Source organism: Vidua macroura, chromosome 28 (assembly GCF_024509145.1).
Source record: "Vidua macroura isolate BioBank_ID:100142 chromosome 28, ASM2450914v1, whole genome shotgun sequence".
NCBI lineage: Eukaryota > Metazoa > Chordata > Aves > Passeriformes > Viduidae > Vidua > Vidua macroura.
In genome coordinates, this window is record NC_071598.1 from 1,944,988 (window position 1) to 1,970,841 (window position 25,854).

The following is a 25,854-nucleotide window of genomic DNA, read 5'->3' on the forward strand; positions in this document are numbered from 1 at the left end:
ACCTGGCTGGGAAAAGAGTGGTGGGAAGGTCTCCAGCAGAGGGGAGCTGGGACATTCCGGCCACCCCCGTTCTCTGAGGAGCTGAGGGTACTCAGGGTGGAATACCAGAGTGGTTTTCCAGGTGTTTCTGCAACTGAATTTTGGCCCCAGCCCAGGTGGGCAGCCGGGATTTGTGTTGCTGCTTTCTCCAGTTCACCCATGGGGAGCAAACCTCACTTTCTGCAAAAGATGGAAATGGAAGGGCTGGAATTCCTCTTTCCTGGAGACTTCAGCTGAGAGAGCAGAGATGGTTGGATCTCCTGAGCCTCTCCCTGGTCAGGAAGTGAAAACCCAGCTGTGCCTGAGGGGACAGGTGGCTTTGGCACTGGCCAAATCCAGCTGGTCACTGGCCCAGGGCTGCTGGATGGGCACTGGCCAAATCCAGCTGCTCTGTGGTTGCCAACTGCTGCTGGCAATCCTGGCTGGAGCTCAGTGGGGCCGTGCTGGGCTGTGTGGCACCTCCAGCCATGGAAAACCAGTGGATTATGTGGGAAGGAGGCGATGAATTTCCCAGGATAACTCCCCTGGGCTCACCTCTGGCTGTCCCTGCCCTCAGGAATTCCATGGAATTCCTGGGATAACTCCCCTGGGCTCACCTCTGGCTGTCCCTGCCCTCAGGAATTCCATGGAATTCCTGGGATAACTCCCCTGGGCTCACCTCTGGCTGTCCCTGCCCTCAGGAATTCCATGGAATTCCCGGGATAACTGCCCTGGGCTCACCTCTGGCTGTCCCTGCCCTCAGGAATTCCATGGAATTCCCGGGATAACTGCCCTGGGCTCACCTCTGGCTCTCCCTGCCCTCAGGAATTCCATGGATTTCCCAGGATAACTCCCCTGGGCTCACCTCTGGCTGTCCCTGCCCTCAGGAATTCCATGGATTTCCCAGGATAACTCCCCTGGGCTCACCTCTGGCTGTCCCTGCCCTCAGGAATTCCATGGAATTCCCGGGATAACTGCCCTGGGCTCACCTCTGGCTCTCCCTGCCCTCAGGAATTCCATGGAATTCCCGGGATAACTGCCCTGGGCTCACCTCTGGCTCTCCCTGCCCTCAGGAACTCGTCCTGCAGGTCTGGCCACCTTCCCTGGAGCCAGGGTTTGGGAGCAGCTCCGTGTCTGGAGCTGCTGCAGGAAGGATTTGGTGGCTAAAATTCCACTCTGGCCCTGGGGCAGGAGCTGGGATTGCCCAGCTGAGGGGTCCTGGCAGGATCAAAGCCGTGGTTGAGCCCCTGGATGTTTGGAGCCTTTGGGAATGAAGGTGTCTGAGCCCCCCGGAGGGAGCAGGAGAAAATCCTCAGCACTGTCCTGGTTTCTGCTCCTCCACTGCACCTTCCAGCCCTCAGATCCTCCTGCTCCGAGGCTGTTCCATCCCTTTTTGCTTTATTCTCCCTCTAATTCCCTTCCTCCTCCATTTCATTAGGGATCCTTCTCCGGAGCTGCCTCATTTCAGTAACAAAGGCTCTTCAGGAGCTCTCCTGGCTCCCCAATCAACCTCTGGAAGTTTCTGTCTCATCACAGGGGTCAGGAACAGCTCCCGGGCTCCATCCCAGCCCTGACGGTGACTTTGGGAGGGAGTTTTGATCCCTGCCTGATTAAACCCAGCTCACCCCCGTGAATCACAGACATCCTCAGCTCCCCCTCCCCGGCAAGCAAAGGGAGAAATCAGCCAGTGCTAATTACAGAGCCCAGTGCTAATTACAGAGCACCGCTAGTAATGAAACAGAGCCCAGTTAGAGCAGGATAAACGTGGGAGGGGAGCAGAGCCCTCCCGGGAGTTTTCTGGGGAAGCACTGACAGGATTCCACAGCATCCACGACATCTCCCTGTGGGACAGCCAGGAGGATTTTGGGTCAATCCTAAACAATCTCGGTGTTTTTCAGCCTAATTTAGAGAAGGAATTGTTGGTCTGGGATGGGAGCGATCATCTGGAGCCTCTCAAATGACGGAGTTAATCTGAACGCTGCTGTAAAGTTCATAACTAATTAATCATAATAATTAATATTCATAATTCAAGGTGTTGTGTGGTGCTTGGAATTCCCGGCTTGGCAGCAGGAGGGAATGGGAGCGCCCAGCTTTTCCCAAAACCGTTTTGGAAGAGTTTCTTGATACTTGTGGCAAAATTCTGGGGCTTAATCCAGGATGGTTGGTAAAGGGAAAAACAGCCAGCTCGGAGTGTCTGTGATGAACAGGGTGAACCTGCAAAGGAAAGACAACAAAGAGGGTGAAGTGACCCTTTTTTGTGTCCTATTATTACCTGTGTTTAATTATTTAATTAAATGATTGTGTTTAATTAGCGCTGCATTGTCCTGCAGCAGCTCTGACCCAGCGCCCAGGGCCTGGCAGCAGAAGGGACCAGGTGGTGACAGAGCCAACCCCAAACCTGCCAGGCTCTGGAAGAAATCCCAGTGTGTTACAGACATTCCTGTGGGCAGACTGGGCAATGGGAACAGCTCCAAACTGGTGTGACTGGGGCTGCTTTTGGCACAGACCCCCCTTGTTTACCTGGCTGCAGAATGTGGCTCCTTCTTCCCTTTCTTCCTGCACAGGCTTCCTCTGTAATCCCACCACGAAGCGTCTTCCTCCTTCTCCTCCTCCTCTTTTCCCTTCTCCCATCCCAAATTCCACACTCAGGTGAGTGAAATTATTCCAGTCTGGGGCTGATCCCAGAGCAGGAATTGGGGCAGGATTTGTGCCTGACCCTGCTCTGTAATCCCCCCAAAAAATCCAGGTCACTTCTGGAGCTCTGGATGTGCCGTGGGTGACCTGGGCACAGGTTCTGGGTTTTCTGGGTGAGGAGCAGAGGGGCTTGAGAAAAATGATATTTGCAAAAGAGGGAAAGGAAGAAAAGCATCAAATCCACGTGGAAGTCAGCAGATAGAGGAGACAAATTGGAGGTTCCTCCTAATCCAAACCATTCCATGATTTTAATGAGCTAGGCTGGGGCAGGCAGGGAGCGTGTGGGAATTAACCCTGTGCAGGTGATGTGGAATTGTGCTGCTTTCCCAGCTGGAATTGCAGGGAGACAGCCTGGGACAGAGAATGACTGCTGACCTTAAAGCGATTTTTCAGCAGCAAGAAAAAAAATCAGGAATTTTAGGAAGAATGGATTTAACAGAGAAAGGGGGAAACGAGCGCAGGGGAGGATAACGGGATGTGGCTGCTGGGGGTTGAAGTCTTGCCTGACTTTGCTTCCAGACTGGAAACCTGCTCCTCCCATCACGGAAAGGCCGGGACGGTGTCCCGGGAAAGCAGCTCCGGGCAGGCTGAAATCAGCCCCGGCTGCCCCAATGTCAGCGGCGATTCCGGAGCGCTCGGAGCTGAACGGGGGAAGAGGGAAGGGGGATGAGCCCAGCCCGGGAGGGTTTGGGGACAGCAGAGCCAGGAGCTCTGCTGGCACCAGCGTGGGGATGGCCGGGAGGGAGCCAGGACGGGGAGGAAGAACCGGGATGGAGAGGGACAGAACTGGGATGGAGAGGGACAGAACTGGGATGGAGAGGGACGGAATTGGGATGGAGAGGGACAGAACTGGGATGGAGAGGGACAGAACTGGGATGGAGAGGGACGGAATTGGGATGAAGAGGGACGGAATTGGGATGGAGAGGGACAGAACTGGGATGGAGAGGGACAGAACTGGGATGGAGAGGGACAGAACTGGGATGAGGGAGAAGATCCAGGACAGGCCGAGAGGAGCCCAGACCGAGCGGGACGAGCCGGGACGGGAAAAGCTGCGATCAGTCGGGAGGAGCTGGGACGGAGCGGGACGATCCAGGACAGAGCGGGAGGAGCCGGGGCCGGGCGGGAGGAGCCGGGAGGAGCCAGAACCGGGCGGGCGGAGCCGGGATCAAGCGGGAGGAGCCGGGGCCGGGCGGGCGGAGCCGGGATCGAGCAGGAGGAGCCGGCACCGGGCGCAGGCGCCGCACCGGTATCCGCTGCTCGGCCGGGCCTGGCGGTGAGGACGCGGGGGGACCCCGGACGGGGCGGCCGGAGCCTGGGGGGGACACCGGGGGTGCGGGGGCGGGGGGCGCGGTGGGTGCGGGGGTGCGGGGATGGGGGCGATGGGGGGTTCGGGGGTTGGGGTAGTGATGATGATGATGATGATGGGGACAGGAGGCAGCACGTGGCGCTGGGGGTGCGCTGGGAGAAGGAGGGCAGAGAGCGGGATGGGGGGCTGGGGGTGTCCTGGAAAGGGGGATAACGGAATGTGGAGGTGCTGGGGATGCCCAGAGCGGGGGGATTTTGGGATGCCCAGAGCTGGGGGATTTTGGGATGCCCAGGGCGGGGGATTTTGGGATATCCAGGGTAGGAGGATTTTGGGATGGCCAGGGCAGGGAGATAACGGGGTGCAGACGGAGCCAGCAGAGGGGCGGGTGGGATTTGTAGGGGATGCTGGGCACCCATGGGCGGGGGTTTGCGGCCGTCCCTCCCTCCACGTGTGCCCCTGTCCCTCCACGTGTGCCCCTGTCCCTCCACGTGTGCCCCTGTCCCTCGGCAGGCCGCCCTGGCGCTGCGCTCCATGGATGGCGTTTTCCTGTCGCCCAGCGAGGATGAGTTCGTGGGCAGGATCGCGGAGGAGCTGGAGCACTTCATGGTGCAGGGGCAGCACCACCGGTGGGTGCCCGGCCCGGGCAGGGTGACCGGGGCTGACCCTCCGCGCTGCCCGGGCAGCCCCCGGGCGATGGGAGCAGCGGGGACACGTGGGGACTTTGGGCTCGTGGCTTGCATCGTTTTTCTGGGGTGAAAGCAGCAGCATTTGGGGTCTGGATGTGGAGATCCACGTGCTGGGATCGGTGTGGGATCCCCTCCCCTGGCCACGCCTTCAGGCAGGGGTTTGTGGCCATTGGTGGCCACTGCTAGTCCTGGGTTCACCTGGATCTGTTCCCAATCCAGTGACCTCTGGAGCCCTTGAGGTGGCCAATCCCAGGGTGCTGGACAGGAGCAGGGGTGGCAATGCTGAGCTGAGCTTCCTGCCAGCTTGTCATGACCTTAAATATTTGTTTCAGTGCTTTTTTTTTGTTTTTTTTTTTTGTTTTTTTTTTTAAATAAAATGCTTGGCAAAGAAATTCCCTTTGCCGTTGTCAAACACTCGGGGACAAACTGTGTGACAGCAAGTGACATTGAACGTGGAGTTTATTTATCCATTCTTGGTTTATTCCTGTTTTCCATGTGGGAAATGGATTTGTAGAGAAAATTTAAAGTTTGATAGAAGGTTTATATAGTATATATTTGTGTATACATTTTGAGATAAATACTGATTTAGAAATGTTACAGAATAAGATAGATATTGTTAAGAGAGAAATGAAATTCCACTCAGCCTGGCAGGGAGGGGATCAGTAGCAGCTTTCTGCTGGCGCTTCCCAGCCTTTCCCATATGGATACAGCAGGAATGAGAGTCCAGGCCAAGGCCTTGGGGTCAGGCATTCCCAGCCTCCCCACACTCCATTTTATGTGTAAAATGTGTCTGGCTGCAAATCTGGGAAGGCATTTGTGCTCTTTAATATCATCAAGTCCTGCTTGGCTTTTTTTCTGATTTAAATCCCGTGCTGGGAATGACTGGGGGATGAGGTTTTTAAATTTTTCCAGCATTCCCATCCCTTCCTGCACGTTTCTGGTGCCCTGAGCCCTCTCTCCTTTCAGGGTGCTCCTGTTCCCACCCCTGTCCAGCCGCCTCAGGTACCTGATCCACCGGACTGTGGAAAACATGGAATTGCTGAGCAGCTTCTCGGTGGGAGAGGGCTGGAGGAGGAGGACGGTCATTTGTCACTCGGCCGTCAGGTGAGCTGTGCTCCGTCGGGTCGGGGCTGGCAACGATCACGGAATCCTGGAATGGTTTGGAAGGGACCCCAAACTCATCCCAGTGCCACCCTTTGTCACCTTCTGGGGACACCCCCCGCTGTCCCAGGCTGCTCCAAGCTGGCCTTGGACACCTCCATGGATCCAAGGGCAGCCAGATCTCCTCTGGGAATTCTATCCCAGCCCCTCACTGCCCTCCCAGGCTGGAATTCCTTCCCAATATCCCATCTGTCCCTCCCTCTGGCAGTGGAAGCCATTCCCTGTGTCCTGTCACTCCCTGCCTTGTCCCCAGTCCCTCTCCAGCTCTCCTGGAGCCCCTTCAGGCTCTGGAAGAGGCCCTGAGGTCTCTCTGGAGCCCCTGGAGCATTCCCAGCTCTCTCAGCCTGGCTCCAGAGGGGCTCCAGCCCTTGGATCAGGCACAAAGTCACCGTGTCCCATTTAAGGTCTCCATTACCAATGGCACCTCCCAGACCCTAAGGAGCAGCGGGATTTTCCCTTTGGGAATTTGATGCTTCTCCTCCTTTTCCTCTGGCAAACCCCACATCCCTGGGCTCCCCTCTCACCATCCCCTCCTTCCCAGGCTTCCCAACGAGACCTCGAGCGACCAAAAACCCGGGACCAACCCGCCTCGGTCGCAGCGCCCAGCGCAGCCCTGGGGCCGGGGGGGCCGGGGGGCCCGGCTGCGCCACCCCGGGGACACCCACGGGGACAATTCCCGCGCCTCCGTGGGCTCGGGCAGGATCACCAGGCCGCCCAGGAAGAAGCCAGACAAAGCCCTGTACGTGCCCAAAGGGATCCGGAAAAAGGCGAATTGGAGGGAGCGGGAGAGCCCCGGGACGGAGCCCGACGGGGATGCGGCGCCAGGAGGTGAAAACTGCCCCAGAAATTCCATCCGGGACAGCCAGCGGGAGCTGGGCAAGGGTGGAGACAGCCCTGGGGAGCAGCAGGAGCCTGAGGAGGTCCCAGGAAAAGGCAGCGCTGAGCATCCTCTGTGTGATGAGAAGGTGCCATCCTTAGGGAATAGCAACGATTCCTGTGAGCAGGGAAGCCGGGATAAAGACTGTTCCCATTCTGCACGCAGCAAACACCCACCCCAAGCAGGAGAGCAAGAGTCAAGCCACGCCAGCACCGCCATTCCAGAAGGCAGTGAATTCCAGGGCCAGCTGCAGGAGGAGAAGCAATCCAGCCGGGATTCCGGAGGGTCGGAGTGTGGGAAAAGCTCCATCCCTTTGGAAAACCACGGTGGCAGCAGGACAGACCCGGCCATGACAGACCTGACCATGAGAGACCCAGCTGTGCCAGAACCAGCTGTGCCAGAACCAGCTGTGCCAGAACCAGCTGTGGCAGAGTCCCCACTGCTGGAACCGCAGAGCCTGGAGAGCAGCAGGACCCAATCCCCCCCTGGAGAGCAGGGTTCCAGGAATGCCGAGGGAAGCCGGGGTGATCTCGGTGAGCAGGAGAGCCCCAGCGCTGGCCAGGTGGAGCAGAAACCCCTCCAGAAGGTTCTGGAAGGGCCGGGTGAGGCTCTGGCTGCTCCTGAGCTGCTCCGTGGTGGAGATCCCGGCGCTCCGGGGCGGATCCGTGGCAGGAAGGTGCCTGGGGAGGAAGAGGAGGACAAGGAACGCTCGGATGTGGCCGAGGCGCTGTGGAGGGGCCTGGATTTGGCTGCAGGGGACAGAGGGGGGACAAGGCAGAGCGGCCTCGAGGACGACTGCACAGCAGAGCTCCTGGCTGAGGTGATTTGAGGGAAAATTTGGGGGAAGAGGGGAAGGAATCGCTCCCTGGGAGGAGATTCCATGTCCTGGGTGGTGCAGGGGGGGTTGGAGTGGCCGAGGTGGGGATTGGCCTCTGAGGGGATGAAACTCGAGCCTGGCTCATGGTTTTATTTTTTAATCCTTGGTTTGGATCTTGCCAGATCGTTGGGAATTTGACAGTGAAGGACATCAGCGTCGAGAGGATCAGCGTGGATTATTCCAGCTACGGAGAGGCCCAGGTCAGCGAGGGGGACCTGGGCCACGTCACCGAGATCTACGACTTCCCCTCATCCCTGAAAACCGAGGATCTGATGGAAATATTCTCAGATTTCCAGTGAGTAACTCCTGGGAGCCTGAGCATGGCAGGGAGGGCAGTCAGCCTGGGATGGGCAACAAAATCCTGGATTTTAGTTTCACCTTCCTCTCTCTGTGTGCCTGAAAGGAGCTTTTCCTGCACTTTAGTCCTGGTTAAAAGCCCAGCTTTACCCCAGGGCCCTGGCACCCAAATTCTGATTTTAATTTCACCTTCCCCTCTCCGTGTGCCTCAAAGGGGCTTTTCCTGCAGTTTAATCTTAGTTTAAAGTCCAGCTTTACCCCAGGGCTCTGGCACCCAAATTCTGGATTTTAATTTCACCTTCCTCTCTTTGTGTGTCTGCAGTTTAGTCCTGGTTTAAAGCCCAGCTTTACTGCAGAGCTCTGGCACCCAAATTCTGATTTTAGTTTCACCTTCCCCTCTTTGTGTGCCTGCACTTTAGTCCTGGTTTAAAGCCCAGCTTTACCTCAGAGCTCTGGCACCCAAATTCTGGATTTTAGTTTCACCTTCCCCTCTTTGTGTGTCTGCACTTTAGTCCTGGTTTAAAGCCCAGCTTTACTGCAGAGCTCTGGCACCCAAATTCTGATTTTAATTTCACCTTCCCCTCTCCGTGTGCCTCAAAGGAGCTTTTCCTGCACTTTAGTCCTGGTTTAAAGCCCAGCTTTACTCCACAGCTCCGGCACCCAGATAATTCCTGGATTAGATGGGAAAATTCCCTCTACAGATCCCTTAAATTAAACCAAATAAATAGCATTTAAATATGATATTTAAATTATTATTTAAAATGGAAAGAACAATTTTTATTTAACTATTTAGATTTCTGTTTTAATAATATTTAAATAAGTCTTCCTGCATTATGTGTGTGCTTCCTGAAATTTCTTTTTCCACTTTCTGAGGGTGAAGCAGAACTGGAAAAGGATGGATCCAATGGAGCAGTGGAGTGGAATTTCTGAAAATTCCTCCTCCCAAATTCCCCTTTTCCACTGACTCTTTATGAGATTTCACCCCAAAATCACTTAATAAATCCCTTGTTTTTTTATTTTTGTGTCTGGGAAGCACTTCAAAAATGTCAATATTTCAGTGCTGAAAGCCAATCCCTGAAACTGAGGTTGGCTTTGGGAAGCAAAAGCGAATTTTGGGGTAATTTCACATTTAATGTCCCTTTTCCTTCTTTTCCTGCCCTTTCCCCCCATTTAAAATGGGAATAATGCTTTGGGAAACACCATAAAACACTGAAATTCCCTCCTGGGGCTGCTGGGTTTTATTGGGGCTTCGTTTTTCTTGACATGAATTCAAATTATTCTCTTTTTTTTTGCAGCGAGAGCGGCTTCAAAATCCAGTGGGTGGATGATACCCATGCCCTGGGAATCTTCTCCAGCCTCTCCACAGGTATTTGGGGTGGGATTGAGGCACCCAGAGCTCCCCAGTCCCTTCCCAGTGCCCTGAACTGGTTTGCAGTGGGGTTTAATTTTTTTTTTATTTTTTAAATTTTTTTTTCCTGTTCTTTTCCATCCTGGAAGGGTTTTGGGAATTTCTGGGATGGGATGTGGAAATTGGTTTTTAATTGCCTTGGATGCAGCTGTGTGCACTCTTAGAAATTACAAATAATAATAATAATGGTAATAAAGTGGTTTTTCACTTTTTTTTTTCCATATTTTTAGTCTTTTATAACTGGAAAAAAATTCCTACAAACATCCAGTCACCTCCCAGGGATACTGGGAGGGGGATGGCACCAAAAATCAGGATAAACTCATTTTTTTGGGCAGGACAAACAAGTTGAGCTCAGAGCCAGCCCTGGAGGGGTTTCCATCCTCCTGTAGCCCAACAACTTCTGCTCTTTTATTTGGGATTTCCCCTAAAAGTGCCAAGATTCTTTGAAAAACCAATTTTTTTTCCTATTTTTTGGGATCCTTCCTGAGGTTCCCACCATGACTTCGGCTGGTTTAGTCCAAGCCTTGAGCAAATGCTGAGACCTTTGAGTGTTTTTGTGGGAACATCGTGAAAACTTTTTTTTTTTGTTTGTTTTGATTTATTTTTTTAATTTTTTTTGGGGTTTTTTTTGGTGTTTTTTTTTTTTTTTGAATGGGGAGATCTTTAAAAAGTTCTGTGTCAGGAAGGAGAGGTGGGTGGGATTTTTGGTTTTTCAGTCTTCACGTTGCTGTTCATTTTTCTCTTGTTAAAATCTCAGCACGCTGCCCAGCTCAGTGTGCAAAGAGAAGGCACCAAAGTCACACAGGTTCAAGGGGTTTTTAAAGCTGGTTTGTCCCTGGGAATGTATTTTATTTCTGCCCTTTCTGCCCATAACTAATTATTTTTCTATAGAAATGCATTTATTTATATTTATATTTAATTTAAATTTATATTTAATCTATATTTATAATGTATATTCATATTTATAATGTATGCTTATATTTATGTTTATATTTATATTTATAGCTGTAGTTATAGTTATTTTATATTTATATTTACATTTACATTTACATTTACATTTATGGTTATATCTATATTTATAGTTGTATTTATATTTATATATATTTATATATATATTTATATATATTACATAAATATAATATAATATAATATAATATAATATAATATAATATAATATAATATAATATAATATATATATAGAATATTATTGTATATATTATAGTATATATACTATATATAGTATATATAGTATATATACTATATATTATAGTATATATATTATATAGTATATTATATTATATATAAGATTATATATAATATATACACAATATAGAATATATAACATACATAATAATATATATATTATCCATATATCTTAATATTATATATTCTATATTATTACACATTTACATATTATTATCTGATAATAATTTTATTCTATATTTATATAAACATATTATTTATGTATTATTATATATTTATGTATTATGTATTTTTATTTAATACTATATAATTTGTAATATAGAGTGTATATAATATAAATATATAATAACATACATAACAATATATGCTATATAACATATGCTATATAATATACAACAATATCTATAATTTATAATATATAAAATATATTATATATTACATATAATAATTTATATATTATATAAAAATTATTATTATATATTATATATTATTATATGTTTAGATTATATATGATTATATATTTATCTAAATATATTATTATCTGGTAATAATCTGATTATAACCTAATAATCTGATTTTTGGGCGCTCAATCCAGCAGTTTTTGTTCCTTGCAGCATCCCCAGCAGGATGAATGGGACAGGCAGAGGAACATTCCCTGTGCCCAACATATAATCTGATAATAATATTATATATTTATATAAACATAGTATTTATGCTTTATATTTTATATATGATAATATAAACCAACAAATATAATAACATAGATAATTTCTATAATAAATACAATTATATAGTATGTATATACTATTATATATTTACTATATATTATGTATTATTATAGATTTCTATTATATATGATTATGTATTTCTATTAATATATTATTATCTGGTAACAATCTGATTATCATCTAATAATCTGATTTTTTGGGGGTTAATTCCAGCCCTTTGTGTCCTTGCAGCATCCCCAGCAGGGTGAATGGGACAGGCAGAGGAACGTTCCCTGTGCCCAGTGTATAATCTGATTTTTGGGGTTCATCCATCCCAAGCAGGATGAATGGGACAGGCAGGAGAACATGCCCTGTGCCCAGTGTATAATCTGATTTTTGGGGTTCACTCCAGCCCTTTGTGTCCTTGCAGCCTCCTAAGCAGGATGAATAGGACAGGCATGGGAACATTCCCTGTGCACGATGTATAATCTGATTTTTGGGGTTCATCCATCCCAAGCAGGATGAATGGGACAGGCAGGAGAACATTCCCTGTGCTCATTGTATAATCTGATTTTTGGGGTTCATTCCAGCCCTTTGTGTCCTTGCAGCATCCCCAGCAGGATGAATTGGGCAGGCAGGAGAACATTCCCTGTGCACCATGTATAATCTGATTTTTTGGGGTTCATCCATCCCCAGCAGGGTGAATGGGACAAGCAGAGGAACGTTCCCTTTGCACCATGTATAATCTGATTTTTGGGGTTCATTCATCCCCAGCAGGATGAATTGGGCAGGCAGGAGAACATTCCCTGTGCACGATGTATAATCTGATTTTTTGGGGTTCATCCATCCCAAGCAGGGTGAATGGGACAGGCAGGAGAACATTCCCTTTGCACGATGTATAATCTGATTTTTTGGGGTTCATTCATCCCCAGCAGGATGAATTGGGCAGGCAGGAGAACATTCCCTTTGCACGATGTATAATCTGATTTTTTGGGGTTCATTCATCCCCAGCAGGATGAATTGGGCAGGCAGGAGAACATTCCCTTTGCACCATGTATAATCTGATTTTTTGGGGTTCATCCATCCCCAGCAGGATGAATTGGGCAGGCAGGAGAACGTTCCCTTTGCACCATGTATAATCTGATTTTTGGGGTTCACTCCAGCCCTTTGTGTCCTTGCAGCCTCCCAAGCAGGATGAATAGGACAGGCATGGGAACATGCCCTGTGCACGATGTATAATCTGATTTTTGGGGTTCACTCCAGCCCTTTGTGTCCTTGCAGCCTCCTAAGCAGGATGAATAGGACAGGCATGGGAACATTCCCTTTGCACCATGTATAATCTGATTTTTGGGGTTCACTCCAGCCCTTTGTGTCCTTGCAGCCTCCCAGGCCCTGGGCCGCCGCTACCCCTGCCTGAAGCTGCGGCCCCTGATCCACGCAAGCCGCCAGTCCAAGCTCAGGGCGCTCCAGAGACCAAGTAAGACAAGATTTCCTAAATCCACCCCCTTTCCTCGGATCTCCTGCTCCTGATGGTCCAGATGACAAATTCCTATTCAGGACCAATTATTTTTTCTGATTGGGTTTTTAACGGGTTTCTTGGCACTGAGCTGCGGTGTGGAATTTTGCTGGAATTCAGGTTTAATTTAATTTTTTTTTTTTTTTTTTGTTGTAATTTGCTGCTATTTTGGGCAGTTGGAAGGGAAGGGTTGTGCTGGAATTGGGATTTTTGGAAGGCAAAGCCATCAAATTTCCCCAGGAATTTTCTCTTCCCTCTCCCCCTGGCAATCCAAAGGAGACAAACCCAATCTTGTGGTTGGCATAATTTTATTCAGGAAGGAGAAATGGTGAAGCTGAGCCATGAACATCAGTTGATTGATTACCATTGATTGATTATTGACTGATTGATTGATTGATTGATTTCATTGCCTTTCAATCAGATTGATCAGGTCCAGTTGCCACAGGAAAGCAAAGCCATGAACCTCAGCAGCAGCAGAGACTCTGAACCAACAATTCCTGGGATTTTCCAGCTCACTGCAGTCAGAATAAATTCCAATTTTAATGCTCTAAAGGGACACTGTCACAGTGACAAATTCCTGAGATTCAGCACTGCTGGATTTAAAGGAAACATCCAAAAATTTGCTTTGTCTGCATCTCCCCTTCATCTGTTTTTTCATTTATTCACTCTTCTAAATCAGGTTAAATGAAAATAGAATTATTTTTAATTTATTATTAATTAATTAATTAATTAATTAATAATTAAATAGAACAATTAAACACAAATTCCATCGGTATCCAGTTTCAATTGATTATTTTCCAAACACAAATTTGGATTTGAATTTGCTGACAGTGTCTCTTTTTAAATTTTTTTTTAATGATTTTTTTTTTTTTCTGGAATGAATGAAACTTGTGGAAAAACAAACAAAGCCCCCCCTTGCTGTGTAGATAACAACTTCAAATTGATAAAGGATTGATTAATTAATCCCCAAATCCAAATTATTGTGGACTTGGTGAAATTTTGGTGGATTTCCTTGCAGATGGAATTGCAGCAATCCAAAAAAAAATGGAGGCCACTGACCAAGGGGCTTCCCAAATAATCTGAAATATTTAGATATAATTTAAAATGCAGATTTTTTTAAAATTTTGTTTTCCTTGCTGTTTTCCAAGGATTTTGGCAGCTGGTTTTGAGGAGTTTCAGTTGGATAAATGGATAAATTGCCTGGGGGGTTTTTCCAGGCATGGAAAGGGATGGGACGTTGGGAATTTTGCCAGTTCACAGGGATGGGATGTTGGGAATTTGGCCAGGAATAATTCCTGGAAGAGGACGGGGAACAATTTTCCACACAGCAGAAGAGCCCTGAACCTTTATGGTGACCAAACAATCCCACTGGAAACCGTGGAATTCCATCATCCTGAAAAAAAAACCCAATTTATTCACCGCGACAGAAAAGATTTGCTGTCGATAAACCAATAAAACAGCAGGAAAAAAAAAAAGCTGATTTTTGGGATTTAACCAGGAATTTCTCCCTGACCAAGCCCCAGCTGGGTAAATTTTTTCCCATTTTTCCCTAGAGCTGCTTCAGCTGGGAAAGGAGAGGCCGCAGACGGACACGGCAGTGGCCAGGAGACTCGTGTCCCACGCCCTGGGCTGGAGGCACAGGCAGCAGGAGGCCACAGGGACTGAAGTTTTCCAGCCAGAATCCTTGGATCAGGAGGAATAATCCCAAAAAAAACCCCAAAAAGGCTGTAAAGATGAGCATGGCTGTGCTATTAAATGCATGCAGAGCAGGCAGTGCCACGGGGGTGTTCCTTTATGGATCAGCTTGGGGAAGTTGGGAATTTCTTGTTCGGGTTTTTTTGGAGCCCTGGGAAGTTGCTGGAATTCTTTGTTGGGTGTTTTAAAGCATCTGGGGCACCTGCAGGAATGAGGTGGTTTCTTTATTCCTTCTTCCTGCTCTGCTTTCCAACAAAAAGGAGGCATTAAGAGGAAGAAAATTGGAATTTTTTGGGCCAAAATTCAACTCTAAACAAGGGCAGGAGTTCAAAAATCTGTTCCACATTTGTTGTAATGTTGCTGTTCAGATATCCCAGAAAACTGGCAGGCAGTGAATTCAGATTTTAGGGAATTCTTTCCTTATTTGCAGAGTTTCAAGAGCCTGAACTTCCCTGATGGTGAGGAAAGTTGAGATCAAAAACTCCAGAATTTGCCTGTGCTGATGTGCCCAGAGCTGGGTTTAAAATGAGCTTTCACCCTCATTCCAGGCTCTGCTCATGCTCCAGTCTGGAATTCTGAGGAAAAACTGGAATTTTCCAATTGCCAGGAGGTTAAAACCCTTTGCCAGCTGGAGAAATGACAAATACCCAAAATATTTCTGCATTTTTAAGCCTCACAACATCCCTGTGAGGTGGCAGTTGGAATTCCCTGTGGAATCAGCTGGAATTCCAGGTAACTTTGATTGTAGAAGAGGGGGAAAACCCCCAAACTTCCAGGAATTGTGAGGACAAATACACCAAGGCCTTCTAAAGTGATTTTTCTTCTTCCAGGGAAAAGGTTTTTATTGGAGCTCTGTAGCAAAATGTGTCCTCAAACAAACAGAGGAGCACTGGGAATTCCCACAGGAGCAGATCCCTGGGGATGAGAGGCAGAAATTCCCTCTGCAAGGTGCACAAGGATCATTCATCCTTGAAAAAAAAAGATGGAATATCCAGTCAGGAGGTGATCCTTGGATGGGCACAGCACCAGGATTCCTGTGGGATGGGAATTCCCAGCCCAGAGGCCTCATCCCTGGGAATCTGCAGAGTTCTGGGTGCTGAGGGGTTGCTTCAGGGAGCTTTGATTCCCTGTGAAATTCCCTGTGAGATTCCCTGTGAAATTCCAGGTGAAATTCCCTGTGAAATTCCACGTTCTGCGTTTGCTCCCCTCCGGAGCGTTGGATCCAAGCGTTTCACTGCAGTATTAAATTCAGCTTTACATTGTTCTGCTCACAAAAAGCTGCTCCTTTTTTCCATTTTTTTTTTTTTTTTAATTTTCCTTCTATTTCCTTGCTAAACTGAGTCAGTGCTGAGGAGGAGTGCAGGAAGCAGCAGCACAAACAGGCATCGGGAGTGGAAAAGAGCTGAGAATTCCCAAATAATGCCTTGGAAATGAAGGATGAAGGCACTTTTGGGTGGCTGGCACCCAACCTGAGGCGAGGAGTGCTGCAAAATGTGGGAGAAATCTTTGGAATGGTGAAGAGCTGGAGCTGAGGAGAGCTGGAAGCTCCCGCCAGGAGCGGGGCTGGAATTGCAGGAGGCACCGAGGGGTGGCCTGAGCACCTAAAGTGGGGAGGGAGAGGCTTCTTCAGGAATGATTCACCTGAAATTCAGAGTTTGGTGGAGGCTCCATTTCCTGGGGTGCAGTGGTTCGGGAAGGGCCGGAGCAGGAGTCCTGGCTGCCTTAAATTAGTGGGAATTCTACCGGGCGGACACGTTGTTATTTGTGAGTCCCCTGAAGTGGTCGAACTTCTGCTCCGTCTCCTCGCTGAAGGAACCGCCTGGAGAGGCCACAGGGAGAGCAGGGGGTGAGCAGGGGAGGGAAAAACCCTTGGGAACACAGGGAGAGCATGGGAAAAGCCTTGGGAACATGGGGAAAAGCCTTGGGAACACAGGGAGAGCAGGGGGTGAGCAGGAGAGGGAAAAACCCTTGGGAACACAGGGAGAGCACGGGGAAAAGCCTTGGGAACACAGGGAGAGCAGGGGGTGAGCAGGAGAGGGAAAAACCCTTGGGAACACAGGGAGAGCATGGGGAAAAGCCTTGGGAACACAGGGAGAGCACAGGGAAAAGCCTTGGGAACACAGGGAGAGCATGGGAAAAGCCTTGGGAACATGGGGAAAAGCCTTGGGAACACAGGAAGAGCAGGGGGAAAAGCCTTGGGAACACAGGGAGAGCACAGGGAAAAGCCTTGGGAACATGGGGAAAACCCTTGGGAACACAGGGAGAGCAGGGGGTGAGGAGGTGCAGGAAAAAACACTCAGGAACACCAGGAGAGGGAAAAACCCTTGGGAACACAGGGAGAATATGGGGAAAAGCCTTGGGAACACAGGGGAGAGCATGGAAAAATGCTTGGGAACACCAGGAGAGGGAAAAACCCTTGGGAACACAGGGACAGCATGGGAAAAACCCTTGGGAACATGGGGAAAACCCTTGGGACCACAGTGAGAGCAGGGGGTGAGTAGGAGCAGGAAAAAACCCTTGGGAACACCAGGAGAGGGAAAAAAACCCTTGGGAACACAGGGAAAAGCACTTGGGACTATCAGGAAAGCACAAAGTGAGCAGGGAAAAACACTTGGGAACACCAGGAGAGGGAAGTACCCTTGGGAATACGGGGAGAGCACAGGAAAAACACTTGGGAACATTGGGAAAGGGAAAAACTCTTCAGAACACTGGGAGAGGGGAAAACCCTTGGGATCACTGGGAGAGCATGGAAAAAATGCTTGGGAACACAGGGTGAGCATGGGGAAAACATTTGGGAACAGGGGGAGAGCACGGGGAAAACCCTTGGGATCACCAGGAGAGGGAAAAAGCCTTGGGAACGCTGGGAGAGGGAAAAGCACTTGGGAAAACTGGGATTGGGTGGAACCAGCGCCCTGGAAATGAAGGGCTTAAAGGTTTGGGGTTAATTAAATGAAGTTTTAATTAAATCTTGCCCTAACAGCACAGCCAGGAGGGCTGGATGTGGATTTGCAAGACTGAATTACCCAAATTTCACTGGTTTGGTGCTTAAAAAATAAAGTGAGGCCCAACAAGGCCTGTGAGGGTGTGAGGGCTCTGCTCTGAACCACAACCAAACCCTAATTTCTCTCTAACTGGGACAAAGTGAAAACCAAAACTTTTGTTTTTAACCAGAAATATCTCCCAGCTCAGCTGCAGAGCCCGTGCCACAGCTGGAATGGGCTTCACTTTCCTGAACTAGGTCACAGTCTGAAATGTGGCACACAAGATGAGAGTTTTCTGCTAAAATCCCAACAAAATAATGAGAAAAAATAGTGGTTATGTGGATTTTTTTTTTCCAGGAAAAACATTCCTTGAAGAAGGAAATTTTCAGAGCTGGTTTTATTTGGAGCTGGGCAGGGAATTGTGTTAATTCATTTTCTGTGGTAAAAACTAGAAAAGGTCCTAAAAAGCCCCCAAGTTAATTCCATTTTAAATGGTTTTGACAATGGAATAAGCCAAATTTAAATTAGTTTGGCTTTGATATTTATTTCCATGACCAAAAAGAAAAATACCAAATGATAACATTTTACATTCAGAGATTTCCCTGACATTCCAGGGACATTTTAATTCCTGCCTGGTACAGCAGGCTCTTTCCCACTGCTTTCTTTCTTTTCCAAGAGGAGCTTCATGATCCAAAGAGATCCCAGCTTGGCAAAAGGATTTGATTATGGGAAGAAGGAGTTTCCCAGGATAATGGGATTGCACCAGAGCTTTTCACAGGGGGAAAACATGAAATTCCCTGTGTGAGAGGAATCCTTGGAGCACGCCTGGCCCTGCTGGAGGATTCCCAGCCCTCACCTATGTGGCAGTTGTACATCCAGATGCGCTGCCCGTCGTAGCGGCTCCGGCATTTCATGACGTTGTTGGAATAATCCGACTCTGCCACCTCGTAGTTGGGGTTGATCACGACCTGAGGGGGGTGGAGGGACAGGGGTGGGGTTGTTCAAAGGGGGATTTGGCAGGATGAAGGATCAGTTGTTTTTTTTACGGCGTTTTTTTTTTTAGCAGAAAATGAAAATACGATTTGTTTTGTACAGAGAGAGAGATGACGTGGATAAAGAGGGAATAAAGGCTGAGTCAGGGAATCCTGGGATGGTTGGGGTGGGAAGGGACCTGAAATCCCACCCAGTGCCACCCTGCCATGGACAGGACATCTCCCACTGTCCCAGGGGGCTCCAGCCTGGCCTTGGGCACTGCCAGGGATCCAGGGGCAGCCCCAGCTCTTCTGGGAATTCCATCCCAGCCCCTCCCCACCCTCATTCCTTCCCAATATCCCACCCAAATCTCCCCTTTCCCAGTGGGAAGCCATTCCCTGTGTCCTGTCCCTCCAGGCCTTGTCCCCAGTCCCTCTCCAGCTCTCCTGGAGCCCCTTCAGGCTCTGAGCTCTCCCTGGAGCCTTCCCTTCTCCAGGTGAACATTCCCAGTTCCCTCAGCCTTTCCTCCCAGCAGAGCTGCTCCATCTCCAATTCACCACAACCAAACCTTCCCCCACACCCCAAAATCTCCTTCCAAACCCCATTTTCCATTTCATACAGCTCAGACAGAAATAATTTCTCTCCTTTCCCTCCTGTGGCTGTTTTTGGACCCCAGACAATTTCCCCTATAATTCCTCTCCTTTCCCTTCTGTGGCTGTTTTTGGACCCCAGAATTCCCCCATGGGCACGGACTGGAGGCCCGGCCCTAATTCATGCAAAAACCCCCAAAATGGCACCATTTAATCCCAAAATTTTGGGAATGTTGCTTACAACCAGCTCCAAAGAGGAGTGCTGTGCTTTGGGGGTGTGACAACTCTGTCAACAACATCAGCTGGCCTGGGCCCACCCAGGATTAGCTGAACATGGATTTTTTTAAGACTTTAATCTCCAAACTGTGCTCATGGGCCCTGATTTTTCCCTTGGGAGCGTGTGTTGATTATCCTGGTGGATAATCCTTTATCTTTTAGGCATCTGGGAATATAATCCCTCTATAAACAGAAGTTGGAGGTGTCAGATGAACAAATTCGGTAAATCCTGGATTCGATTTGGTAAGATAAAAGCAGTAGGGGTGTCACAAATGCTGTTTGTCCCACCTGGAAGAGGTAATCCCCAGGGGGGACGTCGGTGATGTCGATCCACTGGCAGTCGATGTCGTGCCGATAAACGTCCCAGCAGCCAACTGTGATCCCCTGCTCCCCGAAGTTGGCACACTCGTACTGCTTCTGCACGTCTAAAGGAGGAGAATTAAGGCAAAAAGTGTTAAATCTGCAGCAGAATTCCCAGAAAATTCCTGGTTGCTCCCCATGGACAGTGATAAATTCCATGTGTGGTGTTTTGGGTGAGATTTAAGGAGCTGCCACCTTCCAACCCCAGCAGCCGGCGGCTTCTTTTGGAATTCCTGACTGGGTAGGGAGCAGAAAATGCACATTTTGGGGTTTTGGAGCAGCTCAAAATTGAGATGGAGGGAGCTGAGGGTAGAAAAGAGAATGGGGAACCTGGGGGCTTCCCATCCATGCATCATCCAAACATCCATCATCCATCCATCCATCCATCCATCCATCCATCCATCATCCATCCATCATCCATCCATCTATCCATCATCCATCCATCATCCATCCATCCATCCATCATCCACCATCCATCATCCATCCATCCATCATCCATCCATCCATCCATCCATCCATCCATCCATCCATCCATCCATCCATCCATCCATCCATCCATCATCCATCATCCATCCATCCATCCATCCATCCATCCATCCATCATCCATCCATCATCCATCCATCCATCCATCATCCATCCATCCATCCATCCATCATCCATCATCCATCCATCCATCATCCATCCATCCATCCATCCATCATCCATCCATCATCCATCCATCCATCCATCCATCCATCCATCCATCATCCATCCATCCATCCATCCATCATCCATCCATCATCCATCCATCCATCCATCCATCATCCATCCATCCATCATCCATCCATCATCCATCCATCCATCATCCACCATCCATCATCCATCCATCCATCATCCATCCATCCATGCATCATCCAAACATCCATCATCCATCCATCCATCCATCCATCCATCCATCCATCATCCATCCATCATCCATCCATCTATCCATCATCCATCCATCATCCATCCATCCATCCATCCATCCATCCATCCATCCATCCATCATCCATCCATCTATCCATCATCCATCCATCATCCATCCATCCATCCATCATCCATCCATCCATCAATCCATCCATCCATCCATCATCCATCCATCCATCCATCCATCCATCATCCATCCATCATCCATCCATCTATCCATCATCCATCCATCATCCATCCATCCATCCATCATCCATCCATCCATCCATCATCCATTCATCCATGAATCCATGAATCCATCCATCCATCCATCATCCATCCATCATCCATCCATCATCCATCCATCATCCATCCATCCATCCATCCATCCATCCATCCATCCATCCATCATCCACCATCCATCATCCATCCATCGTCCATCCATCCATCATCCACCATCCATCATCCATCCATCATCCATCCATCCATCATCCACCATCCATCATCCATCCATCATCCATCCATCCATCATCCATCCATCCATCATCCACCATCCATCATCCATCCATCCATCATCCACCCATCCATCCATCCATCCATCCATCCATCCATCCATCCATCATCCATCCATCATCCATCCATCATCCATCCATCCATCATCCATCCATCCATCATCCACCATCCATCATCCATCCATCCATCATCCACCCATCCATCCATCCATCCATCCATCATCCATCCATCCATCCATCCATCCATCATCCATCCATCATCCATCCATCATCCATCCATCCATCCATCATCCATCCATCCATCCATCCATCATCCATCCATCCATCATCCATCCATCATCCATCCATCCATAATCCATCCATCCATCCATCCATCCATCCATCCATCCATCATCCATCCATCCATGAATCCATGAATCCATCCATCCATCCATCATCCATCCATCCATCCATCCATCCATCATCCATCCATCCATCCATCCATCCATCCATCCATCATCCATCCATCCATCATCCATCCATCCATCCATCCATCATCCATCCATCCATCATCCATCCATCCATCCATCCATCCATCCATCATCCATCCATCCATCCATCCATCCATCATCCATCCATCCATGAATCCATGAATCCATCCATCCATCCATCATCCATCCATCCATCCATCCATCCATCATCCATCCATCCATCCATCATCCATCCATCCATCATCCATCCATCCATCCATCCATCATCCATCCATCCATCCATCCATCCATCCATCCATCCATCATCATCCATCCATCCATCCATCCATCATCCATCCATCCATCCATCATCCATCCATCATCCATCCATCATCCATCCATCCATCCATCCATCCATCCATCCATCCATCCATCCATCATCCATCCATCATCCATCCATCATCCATCCATCATCCATCCATCATCCATCCATCATCCATCCATCCATCCATCCATCCATCCATCCATCCATCCATCCATCATCCATCCATCATCCATCCATCCATCATCCATCCATCCATCCATCTATCCATCATCCATCCATCATCCATCCATCCATCCATCCATCATCCATCCATCATCCATCCATCATCCATCCATCATCCATCCATCATCCATCCATCCATCCATCCATCCATCCATCCATCCATCATCCATGATCCATCCATCCATCCATCCATCCATCATCTATCCATCATCCATCCATCCAGGACTGGTTCCTGGCTCCTGCCAGGCCACGCTCAGCCCCTGGGAGCCGTCTCCCCCTTGGGAAGAGGATGAAATTCCCGGGACGCGAGGCCCTGGCACAGACCTGCTTCGCACTCTGTGTCCTCCAGGCAGAAGCTGGCCTTGTGTCCCTCGGCCACCTTGGTGCCATTGAGGTTCAGGAGGTCGTAGTGGGTGAACACCTCCATGCTGTGGTAGTGCCTGTGGGGACAGACAGGGACAATCATCCCGAGGGATAATTAACTTACCCCTATAATTAATTTCACCTTGATTACCAGGGCTGAAGGGCCAAGGGGAGCTGCAGGAGTGGGACAACTCCAGCCAGGAAATTTTTCCTGGGGACAATCCTGTGTGGCTCCATCACCCCTCCAGCTGTCTCCTGGGACTGATTTCCATGGAATCCCAGACTGGTTGGGTGGGGAGGAAAATTCCCAGGAAATATTCCCTGGGGACAATCCTGTGTGGCTCCATCACCCCTCCAGCTGCCTCCTGGGATTGATTTCCATGGAATCCCAGACTGGTTTGGTGGGGAGGGATTTAAGGATTATTTTCTTCCATCCCTGTCCATGGCAGAGACACCTCCCCCTATCCCAGGTTGCTCCAAGCCCTGTCCAACCTGGCCTGGGAAATTTATTAAGTCCCTTGCTCCAGCTTTTGTGGGATCACAATGTTTTATAGTGGCAGGAAGGGCAAAAAATCCACAAAAAAAAAAATCATCCCTTGGAGCAGCCCCACCATTCCCCAGGAATATTCCACACAGAGCTGGCTGTGTCCAGACCTGGCTGCTTTTATTAATTGATTTTTTAAGCAGCAGAATGTGAATTTATCAGCAAAAACCAACAGCTGGAGCAGGTTCTTTCACCCTGCTCAGAGCTGGATTTTCACCCAGGAGCCACTTCCTGGTTTTAAACTGGGATGTGTCAGCCCAGCCTGAGGAACATTCCAGCACTGCTGGGCACGGCAGAAGTCAGGACAGAGCCCAGGGTCCCTGTTTAGATCCCTGACTAGCAAAGTCAGACCCAGCAGGGTTTGGGCGACATTGGACTCAGGGGACATTGGGATTTTTAAGCCCCACTGCTGGCTCAGCAGAGAATTAAGCTGAGCTTTAGCCCAGCTGGACTCCGTGGGATTTGCAGAGCAGGAATGGGCTGGAAATACCAGATTAAATCCCAGCTGTGGCTCCACGTGGTCAGGGCTGGGCACAGCAGTGTGGGTGATGCTGATGCAACACCTGGGATTTGAGCCAAGCCTTGGAACTGGGAGCAAATCCAGGGAAACAACTGGAGTGGGACCTGAAACTATTCTGTGTCACCCCAGCTTTGGGAATGCCCATCCCAGATTTGGGAATGCAAATCCCAGCTTTGGGAATGCCAATCCCAGCACTGGGAATGCCTATCCCAGATTTGGGAATGCCAATCCCAGATTTGGGAATGTGTATCCCAGCACTGGGAATGCCTATCCCAGATTTGGGAATGCCTATCCCAGCTTTGGGAATGGGTATCCCAGCACTGGGAATGCCTATCCCAGATTTGGTAATGTGAATCCTAGCACTGGGAATGCCTATTCCAGATTTGGAAATGGGTATCCCAGATTTGGGAATGCCTATCCCAGCTCTGGGAATTTGAATCTCAGCTTTGGGAATGCCTATCCCAGATTTGGGAATGGGTATCTCAGCTTTGGGAATGCCTATCCCAGCAGTGGGAATGTGTATCCCAGCTATGGGAATGTCTCTCCTAGCTTTAGGAATGTGTATCCCAGCTTTGGGAATGCCAACCTCAGCTTTGGGAATGCCAATCTCAGTTTTGGGAATGCCTATCCCAGCACTGGGAATGCCTATCCCAGATTTGGGAATGTGCATCCCAGCTTTGGGAATGCCTATCTCAGCACTGGGAATGCCTATCCCAGCACTGGGAATGCCAATCCCAGATTTGGGAATGGGCATCCCAGATTTGGGAATGCCTATCCCAGCGCTGGGAATGTGAATCCTAGCACTGGGAATGCCAATCCCAGTACTGGGAATGTGTATCCCAGATTTGGGAATGCCTATCCCAGCACTGGAACCCTGCACTGAGACCCAGCAGGGCCCATCAGCAAAGCTCAGCTCAGAGTGAGGCACAGACAGGGTCTAATTTAGAACTAGTTGTTTAAGAATTAAAATTAAAAAAAAAAAAAAAAGAAAAAAAGAAGGAAAACGGGCATAAATCCTCTCCTCTCCAGCTGTAAAAATAATCAAGGCTGAAACACTTCCCATCACCACCACTGCTCATGGATTTACAGATGGGGCATGAGCAGAGAGGGAAGGGGAGGAAATTTTTCCTGCTTTTCCCCTCACTAAAAACAGTAACAATCCAGAACTCGCCATCTGCCAGAAAGAAATAATTTTTCACTCCCTGCTCGGGGTCTTTCCCATTTTTATTCTACTTCCACATCCAAACAGGAGCTCCCAGGGCAAGAGGCAAAGCAGAGGCCCAAGGCCGAGGCCGGGCTGTTGACTTGAGGCAGATTTGGCTCAAATCAATGAATTTGATGCGAGTTTGAGCTTCTCGAGCCTGACTCAGTTTCTGAGCTATGCCTGAGTCACTCCCTGGGCTGTTTACACTCTGCTGTTCACAGACTGGAAAGACTGAAGAGGGATTGAGTTCATCCCTGTCCGTCTAAACTGGTTCCAGTTTGGAGCACAGATGGCTCCTGGCCTCTTCCTCACCCTTTCCCATCCCATCTCCCGTCCTCTGTGTCCAAAATTGCTCCAAGTTCCCCCTTTTTCAGTGCTACCTGCACATCTCAGCTCTTTGGGAAGATTATAAAGAACTCTAAGATTTAAAATTTACCACTCTGGTGTTTCCCCAGGTTTTTAAACAGGAGAGGAGCTGTGCACAGAGTTATTTCACTGCCTTTTACCTCAAATTAGGGAAAAATCCACCTTGTACCAGCCCTCATTTCACAGCAAAGCACCTGGATGGCCTCCAGCTCCCTTTTCCCCCCAATTTACCCAAAACTGTCTTAACTCCTTGAAAAATGATGCATTTATAGGATGAATTTTGTCAAAAATAAGCACAAAACCACCTCCCAGCTGCTGAGTTTTAGTGAGGTTGAGCTGCATAAAAAAAATGCAGAATTCCAGCATTTTGGGGTCCTTTTCCAGGTGAGAAACAGCTCAGGAAATCTGCACGTGGTGGGTGCAGAGTTCTCACATCCTGTCTGTGCAAACTCAGCTCCCAGGTGTCAGAAAATCATGGGATGGGTTGGAAGGGATTTAAATCCCTTCCAGAGCCACCCCTGCCATGGACAGGACACCTCCCACTGTCCCAGGGGGCTCCAAACTCACCTTGGGCACTGCCAGGGATCCAGGGGCAGCCCCAGCTCTTCTGGGAATTCCATCCCAGCCCCTCCCCACCCTCATTCCTTCCCAATATCCCACCCAAATCTCCCCTTTCCCAGTGGGAAGCCATTCCCTGTGTCCTGTCCCTCCTTGCCTTGTCCCCAGCCCCTCTCCAGCTCTCCTGGAGCCCCTTTAGGCCCTGAAGGGGCTCTGAGCTCTCCCTGGAGCCTTCCCTTCTC

The 25,854-nt window shown here is 48.8% G+C and overlaps 2 protein-coding genes across 5 annotated transcripts in view; one reads left to right on the forward strand and one right to left on the reverse strand.

Annotated features, from left to right (window-relative positions):
- Window positions 1-3,969: 3,969 nt before the first annotated feature.
- Window positions 3,970-14,529, forward strand: R3HCC1 (R3H domain and coiled-coil containing 1). Of its 3 annotated transcripts, XM_054000636.1 has the most exons (8): window positions 3,970-3,985; window positions 4,529-4,644; window positions 5,671-5,808; window positions 6,407-7,562; window positions 7,742-7,914; window positions 9,212-9,282; window positions 12,616-12,711; window positions 14,304-14,529. In XM_054000636.1, exons 2-8 carry the CDS (start codon window positions 4,550-4,552, stop codon window positions 14,450-14,452), a joined length of 1,878 nt encoding a protein of 625 aa, XP_053856611.1. In that variant the 5' UTR covers window positions 3,970-3,985; window positions 4,529-4,549; the 3' UTR covers window positions 14,453-14,529. The 3 variants fall into 3 exon arrangements, with proteins under 3 accessions (XP_053856611.1, XP_053856610.1, XP_053856612.1); XM_054000635.1 differs by lacking the exon at window positions 3,970-3,985 and having other exon boundaries at window positions 4,433-4,644; XM_054000637.1 differs by lacking the exons at window positions 3,970-3,985; window positions 14,304-14,529 and adding an exon at window positions 13,172-13,519 and having other exon boundaries at window positions 4,433-4,644.
- Window positions 13,042-25,854, reverse strand: part of LOXL2 (lysyl oxidase like 2) — a 63,712-nt gene continuing 50,899 nt past the window's right edge. The window contains exons 11-14 of one of the 2 annotated variants that reach the window (XM_054000640.1): window positions 22,382-22,497; window positions 19,553-19,689; window positions 18,283-18,394; window positions 13,042-16,264 (exon numbers count right to left, since the gene is read on the reverse strand). In XM_054000640.1, the coding sequence (XP_053856615.1) occupies window positions 16,185-16,264; window positions 18,283-18,394; window positions 19,553-19,689; window positions 22,382-22,497 (445 nt within the window). In that variant the 3' untranslated portion in view covers window positions 13,042-16,184. Of the gene's footprint in view, window positions 16,265-18,085; window positions 18,395-19,552; window positions 19,690-22,379; window positions 22,498-25,854 lie in introns of those variants that run through there. The other variant, XM_054000639.1, reaches the window with a different exon arrangement.